This window comes from Nematostella vectensis, chromosome 1 (assembly GCF_932526225.1).
Source record: "Nematostella vectensis chromosome 1, jaNemVect1.1, whole genome shotgun sequence".
NCBI lineage: Eukaryota > Metazoa > Cnidaria > Anthozoa > Actiniaria > Edwardsiidae > Nematostella > Nematostella vectensis.
The window spans coordinates 12,185,249-12,209,495 of NC_064034.1; the positions used below are offsets into that span (position 1 = coordinate 12,185,249).

Sequence of the window (24,247 nt, forward strand, 5' to 3'; positions counted from 1 at the left end):
GTTAAAAAGTGGTCTAAAACCCCACATTAACCCCTGACTTCCCCGGGACCATAGGGGAGGGGGCTCAAATGACTAGGGTATTACTATGTGATTCAGCAGTACACACTCAATAGGTTTTTTTTTAAAGGGACAGGTTTTTTTAGGGCAAGATACTTAAACTATATAACACTAGCAACAACCTTGTTCTTTTTCAATAATTGAATTTTGTTCACATAGCTTGGATAGCATAGACATGGCCTCTTTAGAAGAGGCCTGTGGTGGTAAAAGGGTTAAGATAATGGGAAAGGGGAAATTGCAAGAAATGCTCAATCAAACTATGTTCATTACTGTAATTTTTTTTTCTCCAAACCTTTCAATTTGAGTCAATTTCCTTTATTTCTCCTATTCTGTCGACTATTTTTTAGTCAATTGATATGCTTTGCCCTACCTCAAACATAGATCAATGAAAGAGTTTGGTTTGAAATTAGAAGTTAGCATTTCAGCTCTGTCAGTGATGTCTTAGATGTTTTTTTTAAGGATTTGCTTACAAAATCAATGTGTTTTTTCTTCATTGCATTAATTTTGGAGTAGGCCACCAACAACAAGGCCACTATATGGTAAAGGTATTGCTGATCTTAATTTCCAGAAAATTACAGTATGGCATCTAAACAAATATATTATTTGGAATCTTTGGAATGCTGTTACATCCATGACATATTCTACACAAGGGCAAAGCTTGTCGGAGTATTATTTTGATTAAAAAAATATTCATAATGGATGGGACATAAGAATTTACCATTAGACTCTTGACAACTTTGACAGCAATATTCACACCAGGAATTGTGTTTGTTAACTTTGATGTACTGCATAATTTAAATTATTGAATAAGGCCTGAATCCATTGGGTTGGTACAATGGATAAATCTCAGTAAAGTGCAGGATTTCACTAAAAAACTCTTTCTAATAAGCTATCTACAGGATTCAGTAAGTATTGAATAAAATAATATTATATTTCAGCAGCTCTATGCAATATTTTCCAATGTGATAAGTGTAAATAAAATGGTAGTTTCTAGAAGCTTTTGAAGAGTCTAATAAAATTTGAGAGGGATGACCTATTGAGTTTCGATGTGCCACTTGTGGTAAACGTTATTAACTTAATAATTAAAGTAATAAAAAAGACTAAATCTCCCCACTCAAGAAAGTATGTCGCCTCTGTGACGGCAAGAGTTTAAAAGATATTTGCCTTACATAAAATGGGCGAAATGGCAGCCCTTCATTCCTCCAATTATTCTCCACATAGCGAGATATGCTTTACATGGCTCATATTAGTGGGAGACATTGACAAAACCTTGTCAAGTGCACCTTGCAGCTTTCTCAAATAAATGTGGAACACTGTGAATTTTTCATTAGCTCTAATTTCGTGGTCAATTGCTTGAAATAATAGAACACAAATTTTTCCATGCTTAAGCAAACTATGTAATTAAAATTGGATTCTACTACAACATGTTGGAAGCTTAGCAACACGTAAATATGATGTACAAAAGATTCTAGACTTACCAGTTTTATAGAGGTATACTACTATGTAGTACTGAGGGAGTGCTCGTCAACCAGGGCCGTGGTAGGGGGTGGGGTACCTGGGGCGCGTGCCCCCCAAATATTTTCCAAAAGTATAAGGAACTGACCAGTAGGGGAGTAGCTGTGCCCCCCCCCCCCCCCCCCCTAAATATTCTCTAAATGTTTCTGTATTGTGCCTCCCAATCTAACGTGGCCTGCTACGGCTCTGTCAATAGAACGATTGCTTATTTGCACTTTCGTGTGGTCTGGCTTCAAAAACGATCCCTTTTCGAAACTGCAAAAGTGTTTAGTGTCAATAATTTATTGAAGTGCACTTGAGACGATCACAGACAATGATATAAAAGGGGCGTTACCATGAGGTGCCTTGTTACCCTTAAAGTCCCGAAGAGCTGAAGACAAAGAAAAAAGGTAAGAAAAGCCTGAAGAATCCACATGAATCTTCTTGATTCTCTGTGTCGTTAGCTCAATATTTAAAACACATCATTGAGGTTCACTCTGTGGCCCATGGGAAACCTAGATCAAATAACTGTGGATTTAGTCACCTCAAGACTAGCGAACTTAAAATCTTAAAGGAAACTTTTAGTAATAGACTTATAACATCACTTCGGACTTTAAATGTGTCTCTCCTGTCTTTCTCTTCTTATCGAAAAAAGCTCACTTCATACTTTGTTTTACCCTTAGAGGCATCCCTCTAAGTAACATCATTCACTCTAAATTTTTCAGGTCAGTGAAGGTGTGGGAGAATAGCAATCGACCAAGATGGCACCAAGGGCTCTACTATGCGTAGCTCTAGTAGCGTTAATTCTTGGGAATCCCGCGGAAGCTAGGATATCTTCAAAGAGACTCATGGAATTATCCGAGAAGGCATTATATTTAATTTCGATGCAGGACACTGTGCTCGCGATCAAGGCACGGGCAAACTCCATCCGAGCCTACAACCACATGAAGCAGGGTAAGGGTGTACACTAGAGTTTTTATACTAACGCTGTGTTTATTTTAGCACCGTTAAAAAAACATAAGTAGGCAAGAAAATGCATTGAATTACATATTATTCAGGCGTATAAGTAGGGGCTGACTCCCGTATCCCTCGATTCGCTTTGTTAGAACATCACAATTCCCAACAACCTTATAAAATATTATGTCCTTTTGTTCACAGGCGAAAAAGAGGAAGCTCAAATGAGTATGTACAGAGCGATGTTTGGCCTTGCGGTAGTGAACGGCGCTGGCGGCCTTGTCGTACAAAATCCTATGACTATCGCCTTTGTAAATCAGATGAAGAAGAGGTCTGAGTTTAAGGCCGCCATGGCCGCGTGGAATAAGTACAACAACGTCATTCAAGATGATATATACAGGGGCTTGATTACCCAAGACGAGTTCTTGACAAAGGCAAGTAAATTGAACTTCTTTAGTAAGGTCTTCTGTAGATCATTTCAGGTCTAGGGATCAGTCGAGGGACTTTTAAGGATGGTTTCAGGTTATGGACTCGTAAGAGATGATTTCGGTTTTCGGTTGACTAGTATGGGTAAAAAAAAATGATTTTTTTGTATAGACTACGATTTCATTAACCGAAAAGGGGCCGAATCACTTATTCGAGGGCGGCGGCGAATATTCGAGAACTGACCCAGGGACCTGTCTATGAGGATACACAATAGGCCCCCAATTTACCCCCCAAATCCCTTTTTCCCGATAGAAAAGTCACGCTCATCCACCCCGTGCGACATTTCTATCCCGAATCTCGTTTGTGTTTTCCTCGAATTCACTTAGTTCGCTAAATACGCTAAATCCCGCATCCCACATTAGACAACGAAGCTCAAGCAACAGACGATTGACACATTAAAGACAGTGGTCCAAGGTCTCCCAGAGACTGATGAAGTAGTGAAAACTTTACGCCGAGCATCCAAGTGGGCGAAGGTCGTGAAGTATATAGATTTCCTTGGGCCGTGGTTTGACGGCATAAGTCTTGTGTTGGACAGTTGGGATTTATATGACGCTATCAAGGAAAACAACACACCCGGAATTGTGTCCGCTAGCCTTGGAATAGCATCCAGTAAGTAGAACAATAGCTTCTTCAGTAATCTACCATGAATTGTGTTCCCTAGCCTTGGAATAGCGTCCAGTATGTACACAATAGTTTGCTCAGTAATCTACCGGAAATGTGTTCGCTGGGGTTAGATTATTATCATTTTGTGATACTTTAAGTTTGTTATGTTTACCGAGAGCTACATTAACAGAGAGTATTGTGCCATTGAATATAGGGTGGTGGCAATACCTACCCCTTATCTTTCATCCCCGCTTTAAAGCGTTACGCTGACCGAAAGCACATTAACGGATAAATGCTACATTCAAATTATACACATATCTCATGATTTTAGTCAGTGTTACTCTTGGAAGCCTCATGCCTTCTAGTCAATGGTCCATAAATGCATAAATGTAATGTACTATCTATGAACACTTGTCTCTATCGCAGTGGTCCGAACGGGAATATTCTGCAATTCCGTCAATCAGTGTACGCGTATTTTCTTTGCCATGTACTAATAACACACGTACTGTGCTGTAGGTCTCGTAGGCCTCGCGACGTTGGGCGCCGTAGCACTTGGTTTTCTAACCGGTGGAGTAGCTATCTTTGCTCTTGGCGCTCTGAGTGCTTGCCTTGGTCTGGCAGGGACCCTGGTTGAAATAGCGTACCAAGAGCCTTGTTGTCACCTAGAAGTGAAAATAGACCCTCTGGCTCAACTAAGAGAAGCTGGAATGGACGAGTTGGAACATTCCAGGAAATACCTAGAAAGGTTCCCAGAAGGTATGGTTTGCTAAAAAAAATTGATCGCGTGTATTTTCTCTCATTTCTTTTGCTTTGTTTTTGGCGTCTAAAAGGGCACTTATTAGTCCAACAGCATTGGGTTCTACTATACATTGAGATCCCGTGAACCCTCAAGGTAAACAGAAGTTAGCAGTGACAGAGTTTGAGTTATCCGAGTTGAAATGACATCCGAGATCGAGTTCACGGGGGTCCACCTTGGTTTTATTTGGAACGGTTTATATTGATTTTTCCGCGTGCACCCAGACATTGCCATAGTACATACGTCTAAACATTTCATAGTATAGATCCCTTCATTTTGCAACACAGAGCAGACTACTCACAAGTCTTCATCGTTTATCAACTTTTTTTCCTTACTCATAGAGTACAACATTGCAAAGTATAGATAACGCAGCATGCGATAAGTCATATCATTTGTTACAGTGTAATAAGTCATATCACTTGTTACAGTGTTTAAGCGTCACGAGTTCTACGAAAGCAACCCAGCTAATATGCAAGTGAGAGAGGCCGTTCAAGCGGGAGGAGAACCCCTCCGGATGACACGTGGCTGGTACTATGACCTTAATCATGATAGAGGCACATACATAAAAACAGGGGGTCTCCGAGAAGATGACTTCCAGGGGTACGTTCTGGTTAAGGAGCCCTATAGTGGACGTGGCGCCATGGTGGTTCTTGACACAAAACTTGTGCGGGATTCTCGGTACAAGCTTAGGGGTGCTAACATACAGACATATGCAGACAGAGATATAGATGTCAAGGATGCCGACTTCGTGTCGATTGGAGACTTCTGGGAACTTGAAGCTGGGGAGAAATTGATAGTAAAAACAGGTATTTGCATTAACAATGCTTACACAACTTTAAAGACAGATTTTGAAGAATATTAGTTAAGTCTTTCATTAAGAAAATGACCACTGCCACTCGACCAATCAGCGCCCACATTTGAACCCCCTAAATTTCATAGTAATTAGTGTGTAAAGCGGTGAGAGGATTTTATAGTATGTTTATTGAAATGCTAATGTACTGTCATGCATTCGTGGTCTAGGTCATGGAAATGATACCATCCACATCAACGGTCCCATTGGACAACCTACAAGCGACTTTGGAGAAGATACCCTGGACGTAGATACAGGTGCCCGGCACCCTTTTCCCGAGACCTTGAATACTCTGTCGTTTTCAAACCTTGCGAAAGGCAGACAGTATTTTATTAAGGAAGGATATTTATACAAACTGCATCATATTAAGGGGGCATACTACAGCGCCCGGACAGCACAAGTCGGTCTTTGGTATAAGCCTGACAGGCCTGATTTGCCTGTTACTCTCCACAAGTTTGGTAAAATAAAGCCGATCAATTTGGTCATCGGGAGCTCCTATAATGACGTTATCGAGATGAGCGGGGCAGCCTTCTACGTGGAACAGACAGAAGGAATAAACAAGTACATTATGCAAGCAGTAACAGCAGCGTACTATGAATTCTACGAAATCGTCGATTCATCCGAGAGCTACAGACTTTCAGGCCAACAGCCCGAGCTTGTAGTCTGCTCCTCTGAGAGGATTACCATAAATAACTTTGAGTGGACCGATGAACAGGTGAGAACAGACCCCTTGCAAAGCTTTTTCAACATTACCGCATCAAATGTCTACCCTGGTCGAGCTTTCGCTTAACGAGCGTAAGAAAAGTGGCAAGACGGCTGCAAAAAGCCTCTTACTTTCTAAAATTACATGGCCCATTCAGCCTTTAATATTTTTTTTATCTCTGTCCTTCTGATGTTTTGGTGCACACAAAATGCACACCTGAAAATGCGAAAATCTCACCGTTTATGTTATTTTGTTTTAGATCCTGAATTTCAGAGTTTCTTCCTACTTCAAGACAGTAATGCGATCTATCCGCTTCCAGTTTCTCACAGAACCAAAAGTGTCCATTTACTATTCGCGTGATTTCGACAGCTGTGTCGACAATCTTAAAAGCGCTCCTGAAAAGACCTTCGACTTGACTCTGGCCAAGCAGGTATTAAACTTGAAACTGCAAAACTCTTTTTAACAGCTCTCCGACGTATGATGCGTACGATTTTATCAGCAGCAGTATCGCCATCGCGATAATAGTTCCATTATCATCACAATCAACGTCATCAATACAGTTATCAGGGAAATCTATTTCATCACCATTAGCATAATCATCACCATCACCATTACAATCAACATCATCATTAAGATTATCATCGCTATCAACGTCATCAATACCGTCATGGCAATCAACTTCATCATCATCATCACCACCATCACCATCATCACCATTACAATCAACATCATCATTAATATTATCATCGCTATCAAAGTCATCAATACCGTTATCATGGCAATCAAATTCATCACCATCATCACCATTACAATCAACATCATCATTAACATTATCATCACAATCAACGTTATCATCACCGAAATCAAAGTCATCATAATCATTACCATCACCATCGCAATCAAAGTAGTCGTTATCATTGCCATCACCATTGCAATCAACATCATCATTACAATCACCATCGTCATCATATTACCATAATTATCACAATCAACGTCATCCTCACCATCGCAATCAAAGTAGTCATTATCATTGCCATCCCCATTGCAATCAACATTATCATTACAATCACCATCGTAATCATATTACCATTATCATCACAATCAACGTCATTGTCACCATCGCAATCAAAGTAAACATTATCATTACCATCACCACTGCAATCAACATCATCATAACAATCACCATCGTCATCATATTACCATTATCATCACAATCAACGTCATCATCACCATCGCAATCAAAGTAGTCATTATCATTGCCATCACCATTGCAATCAACATCATCATTACAATTACCATCGTCATCATATTACCATTATCATCACAATCAACGTCATCATCACCATCGCAATCAAAGTAGTCATTATCATTGCCATCACCATAACAATCACCATCGTCATTATCGCAATCAAGGTAATCATCATCCTCCATAACCATCACCATCACATTCAAACTAATACAATGATGGTATGTAACATCATATTACCATCGCCGTCGATATCAACGTCATCGTCATTACCATCACCATCACCATCACAATTAATGTCATTATCATCGCAATCAACGTCATCATAATAGAAACATCATGATCAATCAATATTCCCAGTATAATATAATAACATCAATCATATATCATCATTCTTTGGAAACATTTGAAAATCTATACTACATCTGCATTTGTATTTCTATTATTATCTTAGGTCGATATTTCAAATAACGTCGACACAGTAGCCTTTAATTTCAAAAACGTGGGATATGGAAGTTGGCACGATGATACGATGCGCTTCCTCAAACCTGATGCATCCAGCGCAGGTCAAAATGGTCTGTTGGTGAATTTGCACGCTGGAAATGACACAGTGATTCTGACAAACGATCTTATGAGAACCATCATAGATTCAGGTATGGGGAGCCCCCATTTATGTAATGGGCTTACACAAATTCACAAAAGAAAAGCGCACCCAAAAATAAAGTAAAGTTACAGAATTTGTTTTTTGGAATTGTTGAAAAACAAAGAAAAAATGATTTTTGCGCTACATAATTTCTTAATGAAATTAATAACCATTATTAAATTTTGGCTAGGCTAGGCGCAACGTGCTAAGGACGACTTTTCGAAAAAGATACTTTTGATGAACATTGTATATGTTATGGAGTTTATCATTTTCAAGTACCGTTGAAATAGCTTGGCCTTGTTGTAGATTAAAAACTTTTATATATCATTCTTTTTTTATCTCTTATTACGTTCTAATCTCAAAATTAGGTCCGCGTTAAATTACTTTGTAAAAGCCTTTTATGTTCTAGGAGCTGCGATGGAACTGAAGGAAGAAGGCGGTAAAGACTGGATGCAAATCAGACAGGGCAACTCCATTCCGGATGGGTATTATTATTTTAACTACATTGTCGAGTTAGTAGACGTGGAGATGATCATGAACGAGGAGAAAAGGGTACTAGTCGATTTGAGAAAACCTGTTGAAGGCACCATTGACTTGAAGGCGAGATATGAGATGGCGATGCCATAAATGGTTGGACCTTCTGATCTCTAGCGGGCTAATATCATCTGTTGAAGAAATGAACACGTATCAGGTTTTATAACCCCAAAACGTAGGCATTTCGACTGTAACCAATAAGACTTATAGCAACAATAGAAATAAAGTGCCCACTTAACAAAACTACATATTTGCTTTTGTTAGATTATTTCCTGCGACAAAGGTCAATGAAAAGGTCCTAAATGCATCTAGCTCCTAAGTCATAGAGTAATATAGTATGCACCGAATTAGCCCCTTCTTTCGGTAGAATACTAATCGTTCGGTGGAATACATAATGAGCCTTTGTTGACACAGGTGTTCCTTTGTTCTCGACCATCTATTGTTAGGGGTTTCTTTGTTCTCGACCAGTCTTTTGTCGACACAGGTGTTCTTTTGTTCTCGACCATGTGCTTTTAGTCTTTTGTTAGGTGTTCCTTTGTTCTCGACCACGTGCTTTTAGTCTATTGTTGACACAGGTGCTTTTTTTGTTCTTGACTATGTGCTTTTAGTCTTTTGCTAGGGGTTCCTTTGTTCTCCACCATGTGCTTTTTCGGTGTTTCTTTGTTCTCGACCATGTTCATTTAGTATTTTGTTGACACAGGAGTTTCTTTGTTCTCCACCATGTGCTTTTAAGACCAAAACCCAAGAAGCAAAACAGAAAAACAAAAACAAAACAATATTGTATTTCATCAATATTCAAAAATTAATAACTCCTCGGGAATTTATCCGATTGCTCTAGGGTTTTTTTTTTGCATTTCATGCGCTAGAGTCTCAGGAGTACGGGAACAATTTCGGGTGTTTGCTGCGATGAACATTTATCGAGAAAAGTGAGTTTTTGGGAAATCACTAAAAAGCCAATAACTCAACCAGGATTTATCGAAAAAAAAAGTTTTGGTACCATAACACAACTGGGAATTTTCTCTTTCTAGGAAAAATAAAGCGATTCAAGATTTTTTATTTTTTAAATTGTTCTTTGTTCTCCACCATGTGCTTTTAGTCTTTTGTTAGGGGTTCCTTTGTTCTCGACCATTAGGGGTTCTTTGTTCTCGACCATGTTCTTTTAGTCTGTTGTTGACACAGGTGTTCCTTGGTTCTCCACCTTGTGCTTTTAGAACCAAAACCCAAGAAGCAAAACAGAAAAAAAAACGAAACAGAAACAAAACAAAAACAGCCCATTATTGTATTTTTGTATTTTGTTCTAGCTCAACGGGTTTTCTTGGTGTTAATAAATTGTGGGTTGTCTTGTTCATTATTGTAGGGTGTTGTATGGAAATTATGTGAGGTCGACTAGAAAAAAACGGATCATTGTTTAGCGAGCGTTTTTTATTCGACTTTCATGACAAAATAAATAACATTACGAGGGTAACAACTTTGAGAGCGTTTTATAAAAGAAGGATTTTTATCTACCGCAATTGAAATGTGCTTTTAATAAGAGTCTAGATTACATAACGATATTCTTAAAAATGGCTTATTCCTAGTCAAGCAGCAGTTCAACTACGACTGTAAAATGGTTTAATTCAAGTTGGGACTTTTGCTTGCTAAGGAATCGGCTGCTCCCTTAACATCTTTGACAGCAGGAATTTTCTCTTATTTAACGCCGATTCCGTCGCTTCACCCAATCAAGCCCGCTGTTGTCCATTAGTTTTTTTTTTTTGCATGATTTTCTTGGAAGTTGGATCCTTCCGTAAAGTATGCATCCACTTTAGATGTCCAAAAGGTATTTTCTTAGTTCTTTTTGATATTGGGGAACAAGGTCATTTGTTGCTTGGGCTTCAGCCACCTCTTCAGCGTTTCCTCGCTGCTCATACTTTGCAGCAAGTTATTTCCAATGACCATGGAAGCGATGCACTTATTCATCTTTGAGACGATCCCAGGCATTTGGGATAGTATCATCTATACTTTCGTCTGAAGAGGAGTCTTCATTCGTAGTATGATCGGATTGGGTAGATTCGCTATCGGAAAAATCTTCAAATGTTTCTGTCGATACTTTTGGAAACTTCATCCGAGTAATGTCTAACAGATCCCATACTCGCTAGCGTGGCCTTTACGCTATGGCGTCCAGAGTAAAATGAGAATTGTGTCGTCCTTTTGGTGCTGTTATAATTTGTTGTAATACATTCAAGTTTAAAGAAGCTATGCCCCACTTTTACAAATTCTCTGAATATAGTGTTTTTTTTTTTATGTTTTTTTGTTTTTTTGTTATGATTTTGTCGTTTCATACCCAGTTGGCGAGATTGTCGATGTTAAAGAACCCTTTCCCAGATTGTTCAGGTTCTTGTATCCATTCTCTTTTTTCTTCTTCTCTCTTACCTAGGCTCTTAGAACTTATAAGGTTGGGAGACCCTCAGTGACGGTCTTGTACTCGGTCCTTATTGGAGGTCATGTATTTTGTAGTGTTGCTTGAGGTTCAACAAATTTCACTTTAGGTTAAAGTCTAGCTTCTTGTAGGTACTTTCTTTGCTGTGTACCATCTAAAAGATGTACATATGCAAGATGGTTTGTTAGCCGAACTAACTGTTTCGCTCCGCAATTCGGGTAGGTGCAATCTTTTCAATAACGCCTCACCATGCTTTCAACGAGGTGGTTTAATGAGAGTGGACCTTGTTCCGAAAGTTTTGTCTTAATGTAGGATGTTTTTTAAATCATTTTTCTCTTTTCTTTTAGATTTTGTATTTGTCTAGTTGTGAATCATCGTAAACGAGAACATCTCACACCCATACACAGACATAAAATCATGACAGAAAATCGAATTGACCTATTGGTGTAACAATCTTTTAGGTGCTGTGTCACATTCTCAGTATTCCTGAATTTTATATCGGTGCTGTCTCTGCTGCGGGGATAGTATTTGTAAGATTTTTACACTGTTAAAGATAGGACAATCAGCCCCATCTACTTTGATGGAGCACACCTCGAGTCCAACCCCACCTCAAGAGATGATGCTTATTACCCCAATTATTGTTGTGATATGGCATATACAATAAAAAAACAAGATTATACATGTTTTTATTATATCCAAAGGTGGTTGGCAGTAGAATGTTTATCATACATGTCACAACACAGGGCCCAAACAAATTGCAGATCTCAGGTATCCCAGTCAACCCTGCGCGCAGGGTCTAGTTCCGTATGAAATTAAAATGCTTTCTACGGTGTCTATTCCCTTACAATCATCGGTTGTTCTTCTATGACGGTAAAGTTTTTCTCCTCACATGAGAGGTCACACGCGACTGGCGTTAGTGGATATTGGATTATGTCACGCACTATGACTGCATTCGTTATAAGTACGAGTTTATCCGTGTTATAGTCTACAGTTTGTGATTGTGGTTCTAGTTGTCGCCTTTCCCTCTCACGATGCTTGGAGCTAAAAGATTGAAAGTTGTTGATTAATTTGAAAAAGGATCAGAGATCTAAGGCACGGGATATTATTAGTCAGACGTCTTCGCAGACTTTTGCAGTAGTCATTGCGGGTATTTATGCTGAAAGAACTGCAACGAGATTAAGATAGGCCCGGGGAGGATTCTTCCCATGTCGAAACTGATAGGGATGCTCGTCGTATTTTTAAGGGTCAAAATTGGGCCTCCAGGTATGTTTTAGGGGGTATCCGAGAAAAATAGGCTTTTTTCTTAGAAATGGCGTTTTTTAATGATTCTAAGGTATTTTGAGATTAGCAATTTTTGCTATGCAGGTATTTTTAGGGGTATTTTTCAAATTTTCCGGCGAGCATCCTTGTCACTTTTACCCTGAAGACCCACCCCCCCCCCTCTCCCCGGTGAGAGGTCATCCAAGTCAAAGTCAGCACGATTATGTGATCATGGAGCGCGGTTCTACGTGGTCCGAGTGTTACGAGAAAGTGAAAGAACTTCGCAACTTTTCCGACCCACAAATACACGAATTTATAGTCTTTACTACATGGCAGACTTACAAAACAGCATGTAATTATCCCTAAGAAAAAAGGAATTGAAGAAAGAAGCCAAGCTCTATGGGCAAAATTTGTATTATACATAAAATAAAAGAAATAAAGACATCATTTTAGCCACATTTTTATTTAATTAAATCTCAATAGCATCTACAGTTTCTGCTTTGTACTGACTAAAGAGCGCAGGGTGATTTATAACCCAGGGACAAAGGGGGGATTTTTTAAAGCAATAAGTATAATCGTAGCCGGTGGACAAAGGGGACAAAACGGATATTTTTTTTAAAGCAATGACTATAACCTTAACCGGGGGACGAAGGGGACAAAAGGGAGACATTTTTTAAAGGAGTGACTATAATCGTAGCCGGGGGACAAAGAGTCAAAAACAAAAGGGACATTTTTAAAAAAGCAATTACTAATCATAGCCGGGGGACCAAAGGGGACAAAAGTGACATTTTTCAAAGCAATGACTATAGCCTTAACGGGTGACCAAATCGGACAGAAGGGACATTTTTCAAATATTAGAATCCATTACCTACATAGAAACTTGTACACTCGAAACTCATTAGACAACCATGTGAGTTATTTAATTTCCGTCAAGCAAATGAAAAAAAAAAAAAATTAATGTCTTGGTTTTGTGCAAAATCTCTAGACTCTGGGGTACATACGGGGTATCCTCCTAACTCCTCCTCCTTGTCACTCCTACTCACTCTTCCTCCTCACTCTTCCTCCTTACTCTCCTCCTTACTCCTCCTCACTCCTCTTCCTCACTCTTCCTCCTCACTCTTCCTCCTCACTCTTCCTCCTTACCCTCCTCCTTACTCCTCCTCACTCCTCTTCCTCACTCCTCCTCCTCCTCTATCCACCTCCTCCTCACTCCTCCTTTTACTCACTCATCCTTCTACTCACTCCTCCTCGTTCCTCCTTCTCCAGGGCCGTAGCAGGCCTTGAAATATTGGGGGGGGGGGGGGGGGGGGGCACAATACAGAAACATTAAAAAAATATTGTGGGGGCACGTGCCCTTAATGCCCCACCCCCTGCTACGGCCGTTTCTTCTCACTCCTCCTCGCTCCTCCTCCACACGTAGGAGAAGCCCGGGCCTCCCTTCTAGCAGCCAAAAATACAGTAAATGTATGAGACATTATCTAAAATACAGGAGAAAATGCCTTGAAAGGACCTTTTGGGCCCCCTGTTAAAAATCCTGGCTACGCCGCTGACTTTTCTAAAGACCTTTTAAAAACATACAGATTTACTTATAAATACAACAACACCTAAATATTATAAGCATAGTATTACATCTCTTACGAACTTTATCTGGCCTTCTTTGGTTTCCAAAGGCGGGACGGGAAAGCCTCAAGGTGGGTCGAGCAGACCTGGGTAAGCCTCAGGTGGGGCAGGCTAGCCTCAAGGTGTGGCGGGCAAGCCTGGGCAAGCCTCAAGGTGTGGCGGGCAAGCCTCAAGGTGTGGCGGGCAAGCCTGGGCAAGCCTCAAGGTGTGGCAGGCAAGCCTGGGCAAGCCTCAAGGTGGGTCGAGCAGCCCTGGGTAAGCCTCAAGGTGGGTCGAGCAGCCCTGGGTAAGCCTCAAGGTGGGTCGAGCAGCCCTGGGCAAGCCTCAGGTGGGGCAGGCTAGCCTCAAGGTGAGGCGGGCAAGCCTGGGCAAGCCTCAAGGTGTGGCAGGCAAGCCTGGGCAAGCCTCAAGGTTGATCCACGATCCACCATGATCCATCGGTCCGTGAACCCCCATTGCTATACTATTAATATAAAATCAAATGCATTTTCGTGCGCCGCCATATTCCTGGGCCCACACGAAATAAAACCTGAATTCCTAAAGTACGTACGTGAGTACTGGCAGACAGGAAGCTGTGTGTCAAGGTCAGAAAATATAAATCCACCTTTATGCGTAGAAACACCCGTCAGCACAGCATTTTGATAATTAAAATTTACGAATCAAAATTATTTATTGTCCATTATTGTCCTTTGCTACTCTCTTGTTTGCTGTATTTTCGACAAAAAAAATATGGCGGCAGTCAAGTGTGGAGAGAGGGGGCCGCAAAGCAGTACTATTTATGCCTAATTTAAATTACATTAGGAAAACCTTTTACCTCATTTTTTTATGTCAAATCCCATGTAATACATCCATCGTGCGTTTATACCTCAATGATTTATTTTCTTCCTTCCAGCTACAAGGCATTGTTTTCTTTACAAAAAGAGTATATCTATTGTTCTGAAAGTTTTGGTTATAAGTACTTTTGGTTTCTAATCCTATAAACAGACCGTAACTATGTGAGCTGAGATCCGTGTTTGAAACTAGCTCATCTCATGTTAAGCCAAAAAACCGGGCGAATTGGACATCGTTGAACGACAGAAAGCTGTAATTGAGAACACTTGGTATTCAAAATAAAACTCTTTGTTTGTTTTGTGAGCTTTATAACTCCCGATGGCAAGCCGCGCCGTACAGAAGACCGACCAACTAACAATTCCACGCAGTAGGAATTTACGAAATGCCTCAATATTCCCCTCAAGTGAGTATGGAGCGAGGGGCATGTCTATGGCCTTTGGTATAAACGAGAGCGAGGAAGGCCCCGGACAGGGTCGGCGTGAATTGTGCTTGGAAAACACCTACAAGTTGGAGCCGAATGAGAAGTTTTACCAGCACAAAGTAAAGTCTTCATAGAAAAAATTCTCGAAGATGAGCTGAAAGATAAGAAGTATTCAGCGGACGAGTGTAAAGAAACGTCGCTGAAGCTAAGCGATCTGGTCAAATCGAAGGTGAAAGATAGGTGGTTGGTGGAGCGGTATAAGAGTGTTTGTGTGGTGCATGTCGGGAAGCCGTTCGGCCAAGGTATACGGGCTGCAAGTCGATGTCTGTGGAACCCCGTATTTGACACCTTTGCCTCCGGAAGTTTCAAGACCGACCAGATTTATGCAGAGGCGGCGGTGTATGCAGTGTATGAAGAGTGAATTTTGGAGTGTTGCGTGTTCCTTTAGAAATTGTACGGGACATCAAGTAAAAGACCTCCCTAACATGAATCATGGAATATATAATTATTTGAAAAGTATTAGGGACCCTATGACGGCAATGGTAGAAACATTCATTTAAGCCGTTTTCATCGCTGTTCAAAGTTAGTTTAACAAGAAGGACAATGTCTGAACTTCTATTGTTCGCTATTGTAGAAATAAGGTTCAAGTTTTTTTTTTTTTTTTTTTTTTTTTTTTTATACCATTGGGACTATAAGAACGAGTTGGTTTTATCAGGAAGTTCTGGTTCCATGAATTAGTTTGTGCAATTGGGTGCTTTCTGGAGTGAGAGCAAAGCAGGCTTGGTAATCTAGTATTAAGCAGATTGCATTTATTTATTTTATTTATTTATTTTCCCTGTACAAATCCCCTACTACATCATCATTCGGGGCTATTTCTATTTCGGAGTAGACAAATGAAACTTCAGAACGTTTCTAAACGTTCTTCACAAAAAGAGAAAGGCTTGAAGGACTAAAAAAAAGCAATAAAATTTACTCAATAAATTTCATCAGTAGAGGATCCGGGGGTTGGTTACTTTTTTATAATTCATACAGGATTGTTTACAACCCAGCGAATAAAAATAAAATATTTGCTCATCTCCGCAATTTGAGTGTATTACGAGCAATTTTAAGAAGGGGCACGTTTCTTTTTGTTGCCATGGCAGTGTGTCAAGTTGGTTAAAAGACGACTCTTTAAGCTAAGAATAAATCCGATTTGTAAACACAAATTTATTTCGTGCATTGCTTGAAATATCGAACAACGAGAGATAATCGATTTTTGTTCAGTTATGAGTATTCATATCACTGAAATTTATCTTAAGCTTCTACATCTTTCATATTTTACACATGTCATATTACTATACAATTCCTTTATCTATTACATTGCTCTGTAACCTATCTTTTTCTTTGTTCCCCTTCCAGCAGGTGGCTCTCTACTATAGAAACGTCAAGGAAAATAATTTACAGCAAAATAGATAAAAAGCATTTTTAATCAAATGACAGTAATCCTTTTCATGAGTATGATAAATATTTTGTGAATATTAACTCACAGACGTAGTGATAATGTAGGTAAGTTTTTGCGGAACAAATTAGTTAGTGCTAGCCCTACACACATTCACATATCACAGCGGAATATCATGGCGTGATCTTCCTGTGTGGAACATTACGATTAAAATCTATTGTTGGAGGCAAACCGATGCGGTTTTTGCGGCTGAAATGATTCCTAGTACTAATGTATGGCTCTATATATGTTAGGATTAGGTCGCTGTCATTATCACAATATCGCAAGACGCATAGTATCTCATTCGACAAACGCCCCAAACACAGTCGCCACCGCAAATAAATTACCATTTCTATAACTTCCTTCCACGACATTGTCAAAGTTTGTATTCCACAAACATCGACTACCAATCCGCATGCCTTGGTTCATAACTTGCCCTATATAAACAATGCAAATCAATTTGTAGCGAGTGAATCCCAAGTGCTTAACTCGCTGTTTTATGAGTTCTGATAACTTGGTGGTCATGTGCTTGCAGAATTCTGCTTCGTACGAGTGCTCGTTCAGATGCTCTTGAAACGCTTCCTCTATGATGTCTTTAACCTTCTTGTGAGAAAACCGGTTCGAGGGTTCCATGCGATACGTGTTTTTTGGCGTTGCTCGACTCTGCGTTTGGTGATGGATAGTGTAACCGTATCGAGAACCAGCACTCGCAGCTCGTGAACTTGGAGTCAGTTTTCCGCCATTCATATTTGACGTTCCCAAGAAATCATCATTACGGAGATTTCTCGGGAAATCCCTGTGAACGACAGCGGATGTTCCTGCATTATCACGTCTTCGTCGTTCAGCTACCAAGAATTGCGCTCGTTTCTTAATCTTTACCGCTAGTTTTCTGGCGCGAATCATGCCAATCATGGTTGGTCCACCTGAAAGACTGGAGCCGCTAGAGTGAGCAGACACTGGTAAACTCATGTTGTTTTTAGACCCGTGGTCCCTAAATACAAATAATAGGGTACTAATTCTTTTTTCGGTTTTGTTTTGCTTGGGGCGCAGAAGGAAATGTACTGTCTCTCTGGTGAGAGAGAATGGTTGTTATAGCGATAAAGTTAAGCTTTTCAGCCATCTTTATTAAAGTTGTATGAGTTTGCCTTTGTTGACGTGTCACATAGGCAACGTACCGAGTATGTTAATTTCAGACGCTAGAAATTAGAAAGTTTGTCTCAAATATCTTAATTGCTTCATATATGCCTTTATATTCCAGCCCCAAATATATGATAATATTTGTCTCAAAACTGATAAAGATGGGGTTACAAAATAAGGATATCCGTTGTCGTTGTTTTATATCGTTATCTTTCCTTTCCCTTTTAGCGGCTGTCAGGAAACTCCAACTCCAATATTTCAAACTGACCCTACAGTGTTTACATGAACGGGAATTATCAATTGTCTGAATGTTTATATTTTTGTGCTGTTTTTCTTGAGTCAATAAGTAATGTGTTTAAATCTGACTTTAATCTCTTAGCATACCTAGTAGTCAAACCAACCCTTTCACTAAACTTGATCCGGTTTGCAGTAATCAATTGTGTTATTATAATAAAAAAAAAAACTGCCCATGATATCTGGTAGCTAATTTAAGATTTTAATCTTCTTAGTTCTTGTTCTACACTAGACTTTGGTAGATTGGTTAGGCTTTAAGATAAAAACACATACCAGCATAGCTTTAGAATACCTTTCTTTTTTTTGCGTTTTGCGTGAACTGTCAAAACATTTGTTTAATTCTGGATGCGGTTATTTTACTCTTATAAACCACAGGCAGTCCAAGGCTAGTTACTGCCAGAGTAGTTCTTAAAAGAAAAGAATGAGGCAAATCTATCTTTGATGAAAAAAATTTTGATTAATCAGAGCTCGTGTTTGAGTATTATTTTTATTTCATTTATTTTCGGATAGAATGCTTTTTTTGCCTTTTTGACTCACAAAGGCACAAATTCCTATCTAAGATAGCAGTTTAGTAAAAAACACAGAAAAGGAATAAATATAGATAAGGTATTCCCTTAAGCCTTCCCTGGGTCTCTAACTCCTCCTTTCCCAGGCACTTACTCAGGATAACGGCATATAACACTCTCCCTTGGTAACCCAAGAGGGGGCTTAAAACCCCTAAACCCTCCACCAAGATCCGCTACCGAGCCACTTCGAGGCCAGATACAATCCTAAAAAATAAGAAATCGCCAATCAAACAACAGAACAGAGTCTCATCTCACCAATTTGCGAATTTCACTATAATTTTGGAGCCTTTTCACCATCGAATTCACTGACAAATTCCGATGTGCAGCGTGGGTGAGTGTGATTTTCGATTACCTTGCCATCCGTTTCTTTTTTTGTGAAATAAGCATTTTCTTTTGTTCCCGTTACTTTCCTTTTCTTATCTTTATTATTATGTAACGAGCTGTATTTGCTAAATTTGTTAGTTGTTCTACAAACTTAAGATAAGTATACTTTATATCAAACTCGATGTCATACCAAAAATTGACTGCTATACAGGCATGTGACTGCTGAACATGGTGAAACACAATGAGGGCAGGTAGAGCATCTCCCCTGCTTGTACGCACAGTGCAGCTAAGCGGCCTTGCTTTAGCTCGTGAGATCTGGCTCCAGGGGATCTACTGATACCCAAAAAAGTTGTTCACTCTCCTCATTACGTAATTCAGAATTCTCTACAATATCTGCTATTTCAAATTCATAATCATTGGTACTTTTGTACTTAGATGGTTTGTAGAGAACGAATGGTATAAATGGGAGGTCGGTTGGGGGAATAAGGGTGAATTTCTTGTAACCTGAGATGACGCAATAGAGGTTTTCATATGGGTCTTTGTGCATGGATGGGATTGCACGTACCGTAAGTTGCGTCTGAAGGTAAGCGGAGTTATTCTTAGGCACCACGGAGGGGGAAGGGCTGGGAGGAGGGGGAGGCCGCACCGCTTAAAGAAAAGAAAAAAAAAAAAAGACTAAACAAGTCAAATGTCAGCCCCCCACTTTTCAACATGCTCCGCGGTTCCTGTGTACAATTGAAGTAGTGGGTCGTTATCGGAAAACACCGGGGCCATGGGCCGGGGGTTTTAACAGCGTCACAGGCCCCGTTAGCCGGGAAAGTAACGATCATTTAGCATCAGATGAATATTACTTTCCCCGCTATGTGCCGTGGTTTCAATTGACTGGTGCATAATAATCTCTGAGAACTTATCAGTTTGAATTCTGCTTCTGTATGTACATAAAACACACCGTTCGCCTCCACTCTCTTTTCAAGTATATCTAAGAAATGGCCAAACTTCATCAGTCTTTCCTCGGGCATCACAAATCTATCCCCAACTATCGCATCTGCGTAACCGTTTGGCGTCACGGCAACCGTGGTTGTCTTTTCCCCAATACACTTTTTTAGGTACTGGGAATTCCAAAGCTTGAGAGCCGGCCAGTGGTTTATGGCATTTCTGATTATTACTGGTCGGTTTGGCGCGACCCATTCGCGATAAAACTTGAGGGGTGTAGGCGGAGCGTCGATATGAGGGACTTCAGTTGATAGATAAAACTCTCTGGCTTCTGAAGACAGATTTTCGAAGGCTTTTGTTAAGCTTTGAGATACATCCATCTTAGGATATTTCCATCCATAAGATAATGTTACAAAGAAAAGCAAGCAAAGGCGAATTATTCTCAAGAAAACATTCTACGGGAAGCCGCAATCTTGAAATGGTAACCACCCCTTTGCAGTTTCGTAATTTGGGTTCCCTGTGGTAATCCAGCACAAGCATTTTCATCGAGCAGGAGGATCACTTCATGGTAGAGGGAACAAACTGCTAATTCAACAATGCTTTTGGTCTTATCGCAAGCGCAAAAGGATCATCTTAAGTTCCTTACAGCCTTGGAATCTGAGGTAGTCCTAGAATTTGCAAGAATCTCAGTGGATTTCTTACAAAAAGGACCGCCAAATCCCAAGATCTTTCAAGCAGCAGCCCAAAAACTTGGAGTTGACGTTGAGGTGATAAAAAATGGCATAAACGGACTGATGAATCTATTGAGCGAGTGCGCAAGGCTGATGATAGGAGAGATTGACTTTCAAGACTCTGTCATGACTCTTGGGTTCTCAGAGGAAGTCAACAAATCACTGCTACAGGTCTATTTGCAGAATCGAAAAGAGATTCGAAATGTGCTATCACAGATGGCGGTAGGGCTCCCCAGCTATCATAATTTGGAATGGAGATTTGACGTAGAGCTCGCTAGTAGATCCCTTCATCATCAGACCAACCCCCTAATGCTTTTTAAACTACACACCAAGGAAGGGGCAGAAGAGGCTGAGTACATCTTGCAAACTGACCCTGTTAATTTGGTCCATTTGACCACTTCTCTTGAGAATGCACTACAGGAAATGAAGGGAGCTCATTGTAGAAGGATTGTCAGGAACATTAAATAGATACGTAGAGTTTTTTTTTTATTTTCTGATTTATTGAAACACAGTGACTATATGCCTGACAGTCGGGAAAGGTCCTCGAAATATACTGTATTTTTGAGAAAGGGCAATGCAATCTGAGTTGAGGTAGTTGTCAATGTTGAATGTTTTGTGTTGTCTACTGTATGTACACTATAAAATCTTAATTTTAGTGCCATTTTAGTGGGAATTTTCTACAATATGCTGCTAAATGTCAGCAGCTCTCGATTTGCTAAAATATTCTCTTAGGTATTATGCTTCTTCAATGCATCCCACCCCCTTGATGCAGACCTTTAACAATATAAAGTCTATACTAAACAAATATTATATTTTTTCTCACTGAAATGTTTGTTTAGATGCCTCTAGTCATTAAATAAGAGAAAAATAGAAATAAAAAGAGAAAGGATATTTTTGATTGTCAATTGGTCAATTTAGCAGTGATGCTAGCCAGCTCTCATTTTGGGTTATATGTTACAGCGCAACCAAGAAAACCGTGAACAGCAGAAATACGTATGGAATGCTTTTTCTGGCCAATCACTCGCAAGATATTCGAACAGCCAACTAGAAACAGGTCTCAACAAGCCTTAGTGTCTGAATTCTCGCGTCTGATTAGTCAAAAGACAATAAACATTCCACACATATTAAAGTTGTTCATGGTTTTCCTGGTTGCGCTGTAAAGTTTTGTTTTAAAGTTCCAATATTTCGGTTTGCACACCACAGGATTTATGTACCATGTTAAAAAAAAAGCCATTACTGAATAACCCAAAATGAGAGCAAGCAACACCAATACGAGAAGGTATCATTTTAATTGAATAATACAAATAAAGTTTCCATAAAGTTTCTCATTTGTGAGGGTAGCAGCAAAAACCACTGATACTTTATGGAAATGATCGTACTTACTGCAGTTTTCGATATTATGGGAACTATTGCCTACAATTCTCAACAGCAAAATTGTCTTCTGGTTTCCATCAATCAAATTCCTTGGAGATTTATTGGCTAGCACTGAATGGTTTCAAATCACACCAACTGTCTGCAATAAACTTACCAATCAAAAAGCACAGAATGTAATTCTGTTAACTTGAATGACAGAAGTCAGAGGGTGGGATGGTCATTTGGAGATTGTTGTTGAAAGTTTGCACAATATTGAAAATCGCAGTTAAATGTGGATAAAGCTCCTAAAGATGTCCCTGATGGCTATAAATAAAGAAGCAATAGGGGTATTGGATGTATTTTTTATTAATTTACTGTACACTTGCTTAGAAGGGAACTGCTATACATTTTGTGCAATATCAGAAAAAACACAGTTTGAATAGTAAGAAACACATCTCAATGTATAATCTATGTTAGATATTTTTGATATATATCTTTATTTTTACCTACTTAAGACAACTTTACCATATACACAAAAAAACGGATTGTAAAAATAAAGCAGTGTCCATTATTGACCATCTTTCTAAGCTAGACTACAATTGTACAAATTATGTAAAATAAATAAAATAACAGAATGCTTTGAAATTTGTTACTGTGGTTGTTCAGGTCATGCTGTATGGCTCGATTTGGATTCTCTTGATGTAATTATCATCAGTCATCCTCCTCCTCAGAACCTTTGTCCATTTCCATGCTTATTTCACTAGCACTGACATCAACCACGGGAATTTCAGGTTGGCTATCAAAAGTTAGTTGTTCCAGTGTAGTGCTAAGCATATGGATGCTAAAGGTGTCATCTCGTTGGATTCCCAAGGCTTTGTGGAAGTAATCAACAGCCTCAAGGTGTTTCCCCTGCAAACTATACACAAATCCAATTGCTGAGTATGTAGATGCTTTGCTGGGAATGAGGACTAGGGCTTGCTGGTAGCAGGACAAGGCTTCTTCATATTTGCCTTGTTTGCGAAAAGTGTGTCCAAGGTTGGTCATTAGTGACTCCCAGGTTTGTGAAAGAACTTCTCCACTAACTTTCTGGGCTTTTTGTAAGGATTCTTTGAAGTGCTTCTCCGCTTGCAAGTAGTCTCCGTTTTGGTATTTGATGACGCCCAGTTCTTGGTGCACAAATGGGTCATTAGGGGAAAGGGCTAATGCTTCCTTGAAAAACCTTTCGGCAAGCTTGGCATTATTGGTTTTTCCATACTCTAGACCAATGTAGAGCAGGGGCAAATGGCACTTGGGCATCAGCTTGGAGGCTGTAAAGTAAGCTGCCATTGCTTGATCATGCTCCCCTTCCACTGCAAATGAATGTCCAAACCCAAGCCAGGCTGGCCCATAAACTCTTTCTATCCCTGTCGCTTTACTGAAGTACCTTCTTGCCTGTTCATATTTCTCTATCAAGTAATAATAGCAACCCACTGCATACCATGCCACAGCTTTCTGAGGATAATTATCAACTAATTTATGAGCCAAGTAAAATAAATCATTAGATTTCTTGAGCTCAACCAGGCATGATATATGGGTTGGCAAACATGCTTCATGAAATGGGTCCAGATTTAACACTGCTCTTGTCAGTTTGAAACACTGAAGGTAACTACAGTTATAAAAGTGCCTCTCTGCCATGTTAACCACTACATCAAGGTTGTCATTCAAGCAATCTAGGTTCGGTGTTAGCTTGGGATCCACAGGTTTTGAATAATTCTTGATTCTACTTTCGTACAAAAACTTCAGTAGGTCAACTTCTTCAGGGGTGCACTGCTCAGAAAAAGGTAGTGATTCTAGAAGATCATGTTCTTCCTTGTTAGTAAGCATGTGGTGGGAAATCAGGAGATCAAACGCTTCAAAGCAATGAACGTCGGTTCTAATGGCATCTTTGTAACACTCAGTCGCATTTCCTCGATTGTCCATAGCTTCGTACACAATACCCCTCAACAGAGCAATGGCAGCCTCAAGTTTTGTAGATCCCGACACCCCTTCACTCATAGGAAACACATCTTTATCTTCAAGATCTTTTGGCATAGCATCTAGGGTATCTAAAGCTTCCTGCCACTGCTTACATTCGGCATGGCATTTAGCAGCCAAGTAGCGGCACGCCAGACTAGTTTCCAAGCAGCCCCGCCGTTTCAGGGCATGCGATGCCCGTTGATACTGGCCACTAAGGAAAAGCGATTGAGCAAACCAGTAGACATCTTGGACATCACCGTTAGACAGGGAGACGGCTTTATCGGCCCAGAATAAGGCGGTTTTGTACTGGTGCTTGTCTATGTATTGGCGGATAAGGTTTCGAAGTTGAGAAATATCAACCTTCCCGCCGCTCGCCATTTTGGAATTTCGAGACTGCAATGGTAAACACCGCTGACAGTTAGACACAGCGAATCAATATTACAAATAGGCCAGGGGAGGGAGGAGTGAGAGAATTGGCTTTACCAAGGTAGCCTTAAAACACAGTATATAAAGAAAGCAATTT

The 24,247-nt window shown here is 39.9% G+C and overlaps 4 protein-coding genes and 2 pseudogenes across 4 annotated transcripts; 3 read left to right on the forward strand and 3 right to left on the reverse strand.

Annotated features, from left to right (window-relative positions):
• The first annotated feature begins 1,774 nt into the window (after nucleotides 1-1,774).
• On the forward strand, nucleotides 1,775-8,612 carry LOC5517413. The gene is made up of 10 exons (XM_032361922.2): nucleotides 1,775-1,961; nucleotides 2,277-2,505; nucleotides 2,710-2,939; nucleotides 3,354-3,600; nucleotides 4,111-4,350; nucleotides 4,819-5,196; nucleotides 5,411-5,955; nucleotides 6,203-6,373; nucleotides 7,644-7,842; nucleotides 8,242-8,612. Exons 2-10 carry the CDS (start codon nucleotides 2,313-2,315, stop codon nucleotides 8,457-8,459), a joined length of 2,421 nt encoding a protein of 806 aa, XP_032217813.2. The 5' UTR covers nucleotides 1,775-1,961; nucleotides 2,277-2,312; the 3' UTR covers nucleotides 8,460-8,612.
• Nucleotides 8,613-14,658: 6,046 nt separating this feature from the next.
• LOC116601177 lies at nucleotides 14,659-15,997 on the forward strand (annotated as a pseudogene).
• Nucleotides 15,998-16,105: 108 nt separating this feature from the next.
• Nucleotides 16,106-17,580, reverse strand: LOC5517412 (dynein light chain Tctex-type 5). Its single transcript, XM_032361878.2, has one exon. The coding sequence runs from the start codon at nucleotides 17,358-17,360 to the stop codon at nucleotides 16,692-16,694; it is 669 nt and encodes a 222-aa protein (XP_032217769.1). The 5' UTR covers nucleotides 17,361-17,580; the 3' UTR covers nucleotides 16,106-16,691.
• A 981-nt stretch (nucleotides 17,581-18,561) lies between these two features.
• Nucleotides 18,562-20,077, reverse strand: LOC5517339 (annotated as a pseudogene).
• Nucleotides 20,078-20,161: 84 nt separating this feature from the next.
• Nucleotides 20,162-21,267, forward strand: LOC116601176 (COMM domain-containing protein 2). Its single transcript, XM_032361879.2, has one exon. It carries the CDS (start codon nucleotides 20,242-20,244, stop codon nucleotides 20,842-20,844), a length of 603 nt encoding a protein of 200 aa, XP_032217770.1. The 5' UTR covers nucleotides 20,162-20,241; the 3' UTR covers nucleotides 20,845-21,267.
• An 810-nt stretch (nucleotides 21,268-22,077) lies between these two features.
• LOC5517352 (cell division cycle protein 16 homolog) lies at nucleotides 22,078-24,133 on the reverse strand. Its single transcript, XM_001637325.3, has one exon. It carries the CDS (start codon nucleotides 24,100-24,102, stop codon nucleotides 22,441-22,443), a length of 1,662 nt encoding a protein of 553 aa, XP_001637375.1. The 5' UTR covers nucleotides 24,103-24,133; the 3' UTR covers nucleotides 22,078-22,440.
• Between the last annotated feature and the right edge of the window lie 114 nt (nucleotides 24,134-24,247).

Bases quoted from the DNA above. Each gene is read 5' to 3' on its own strand.
- LOC5517413 (XM_032361922.2), top strand. From the start codon at position 2,313: ATGGCACCAAGGGCTCTACTATGCGTAGCTCTAGTAGCGTTAATTCTT. The intron at 2,506-2,709 runs GTAAGGGTGTAC...TTTTGTTCACAG, and splicing joins CTACAACCACATGAAGCAGG to GCGAAAAAGAGGAAGCTCAA. The intron at 3,601-4,110 runs GTAAGTAGAACA...ACTGTGCTGTAG, and splicing joins TAGCCTTGGAATAGCATCCA to GTCTCGTAGGCCTCGCGACG.
- LOC5517412 (XM_032361878.2), bottom strand. From the start codon at position 17,360: ATGAGTTTACCAGTGTCTGCTCACTCTAGCGGCTCCAGTCTTTCAGGT.
- LOC116601176 (XM_032361879.2), top strand. From the start codon at position 20,242: ATGCTTTTGGTCTTATCGCAAGCGCAAAAGGATCATCTTAAGTTCCTT.
- LOC5517352 (XM_001637325.3), bottom strand. From the start codon at position 24,102: ATGGCGAGCGGCGGGAAGGTTGATATTTCTCAACTTCGAAACCTTATC.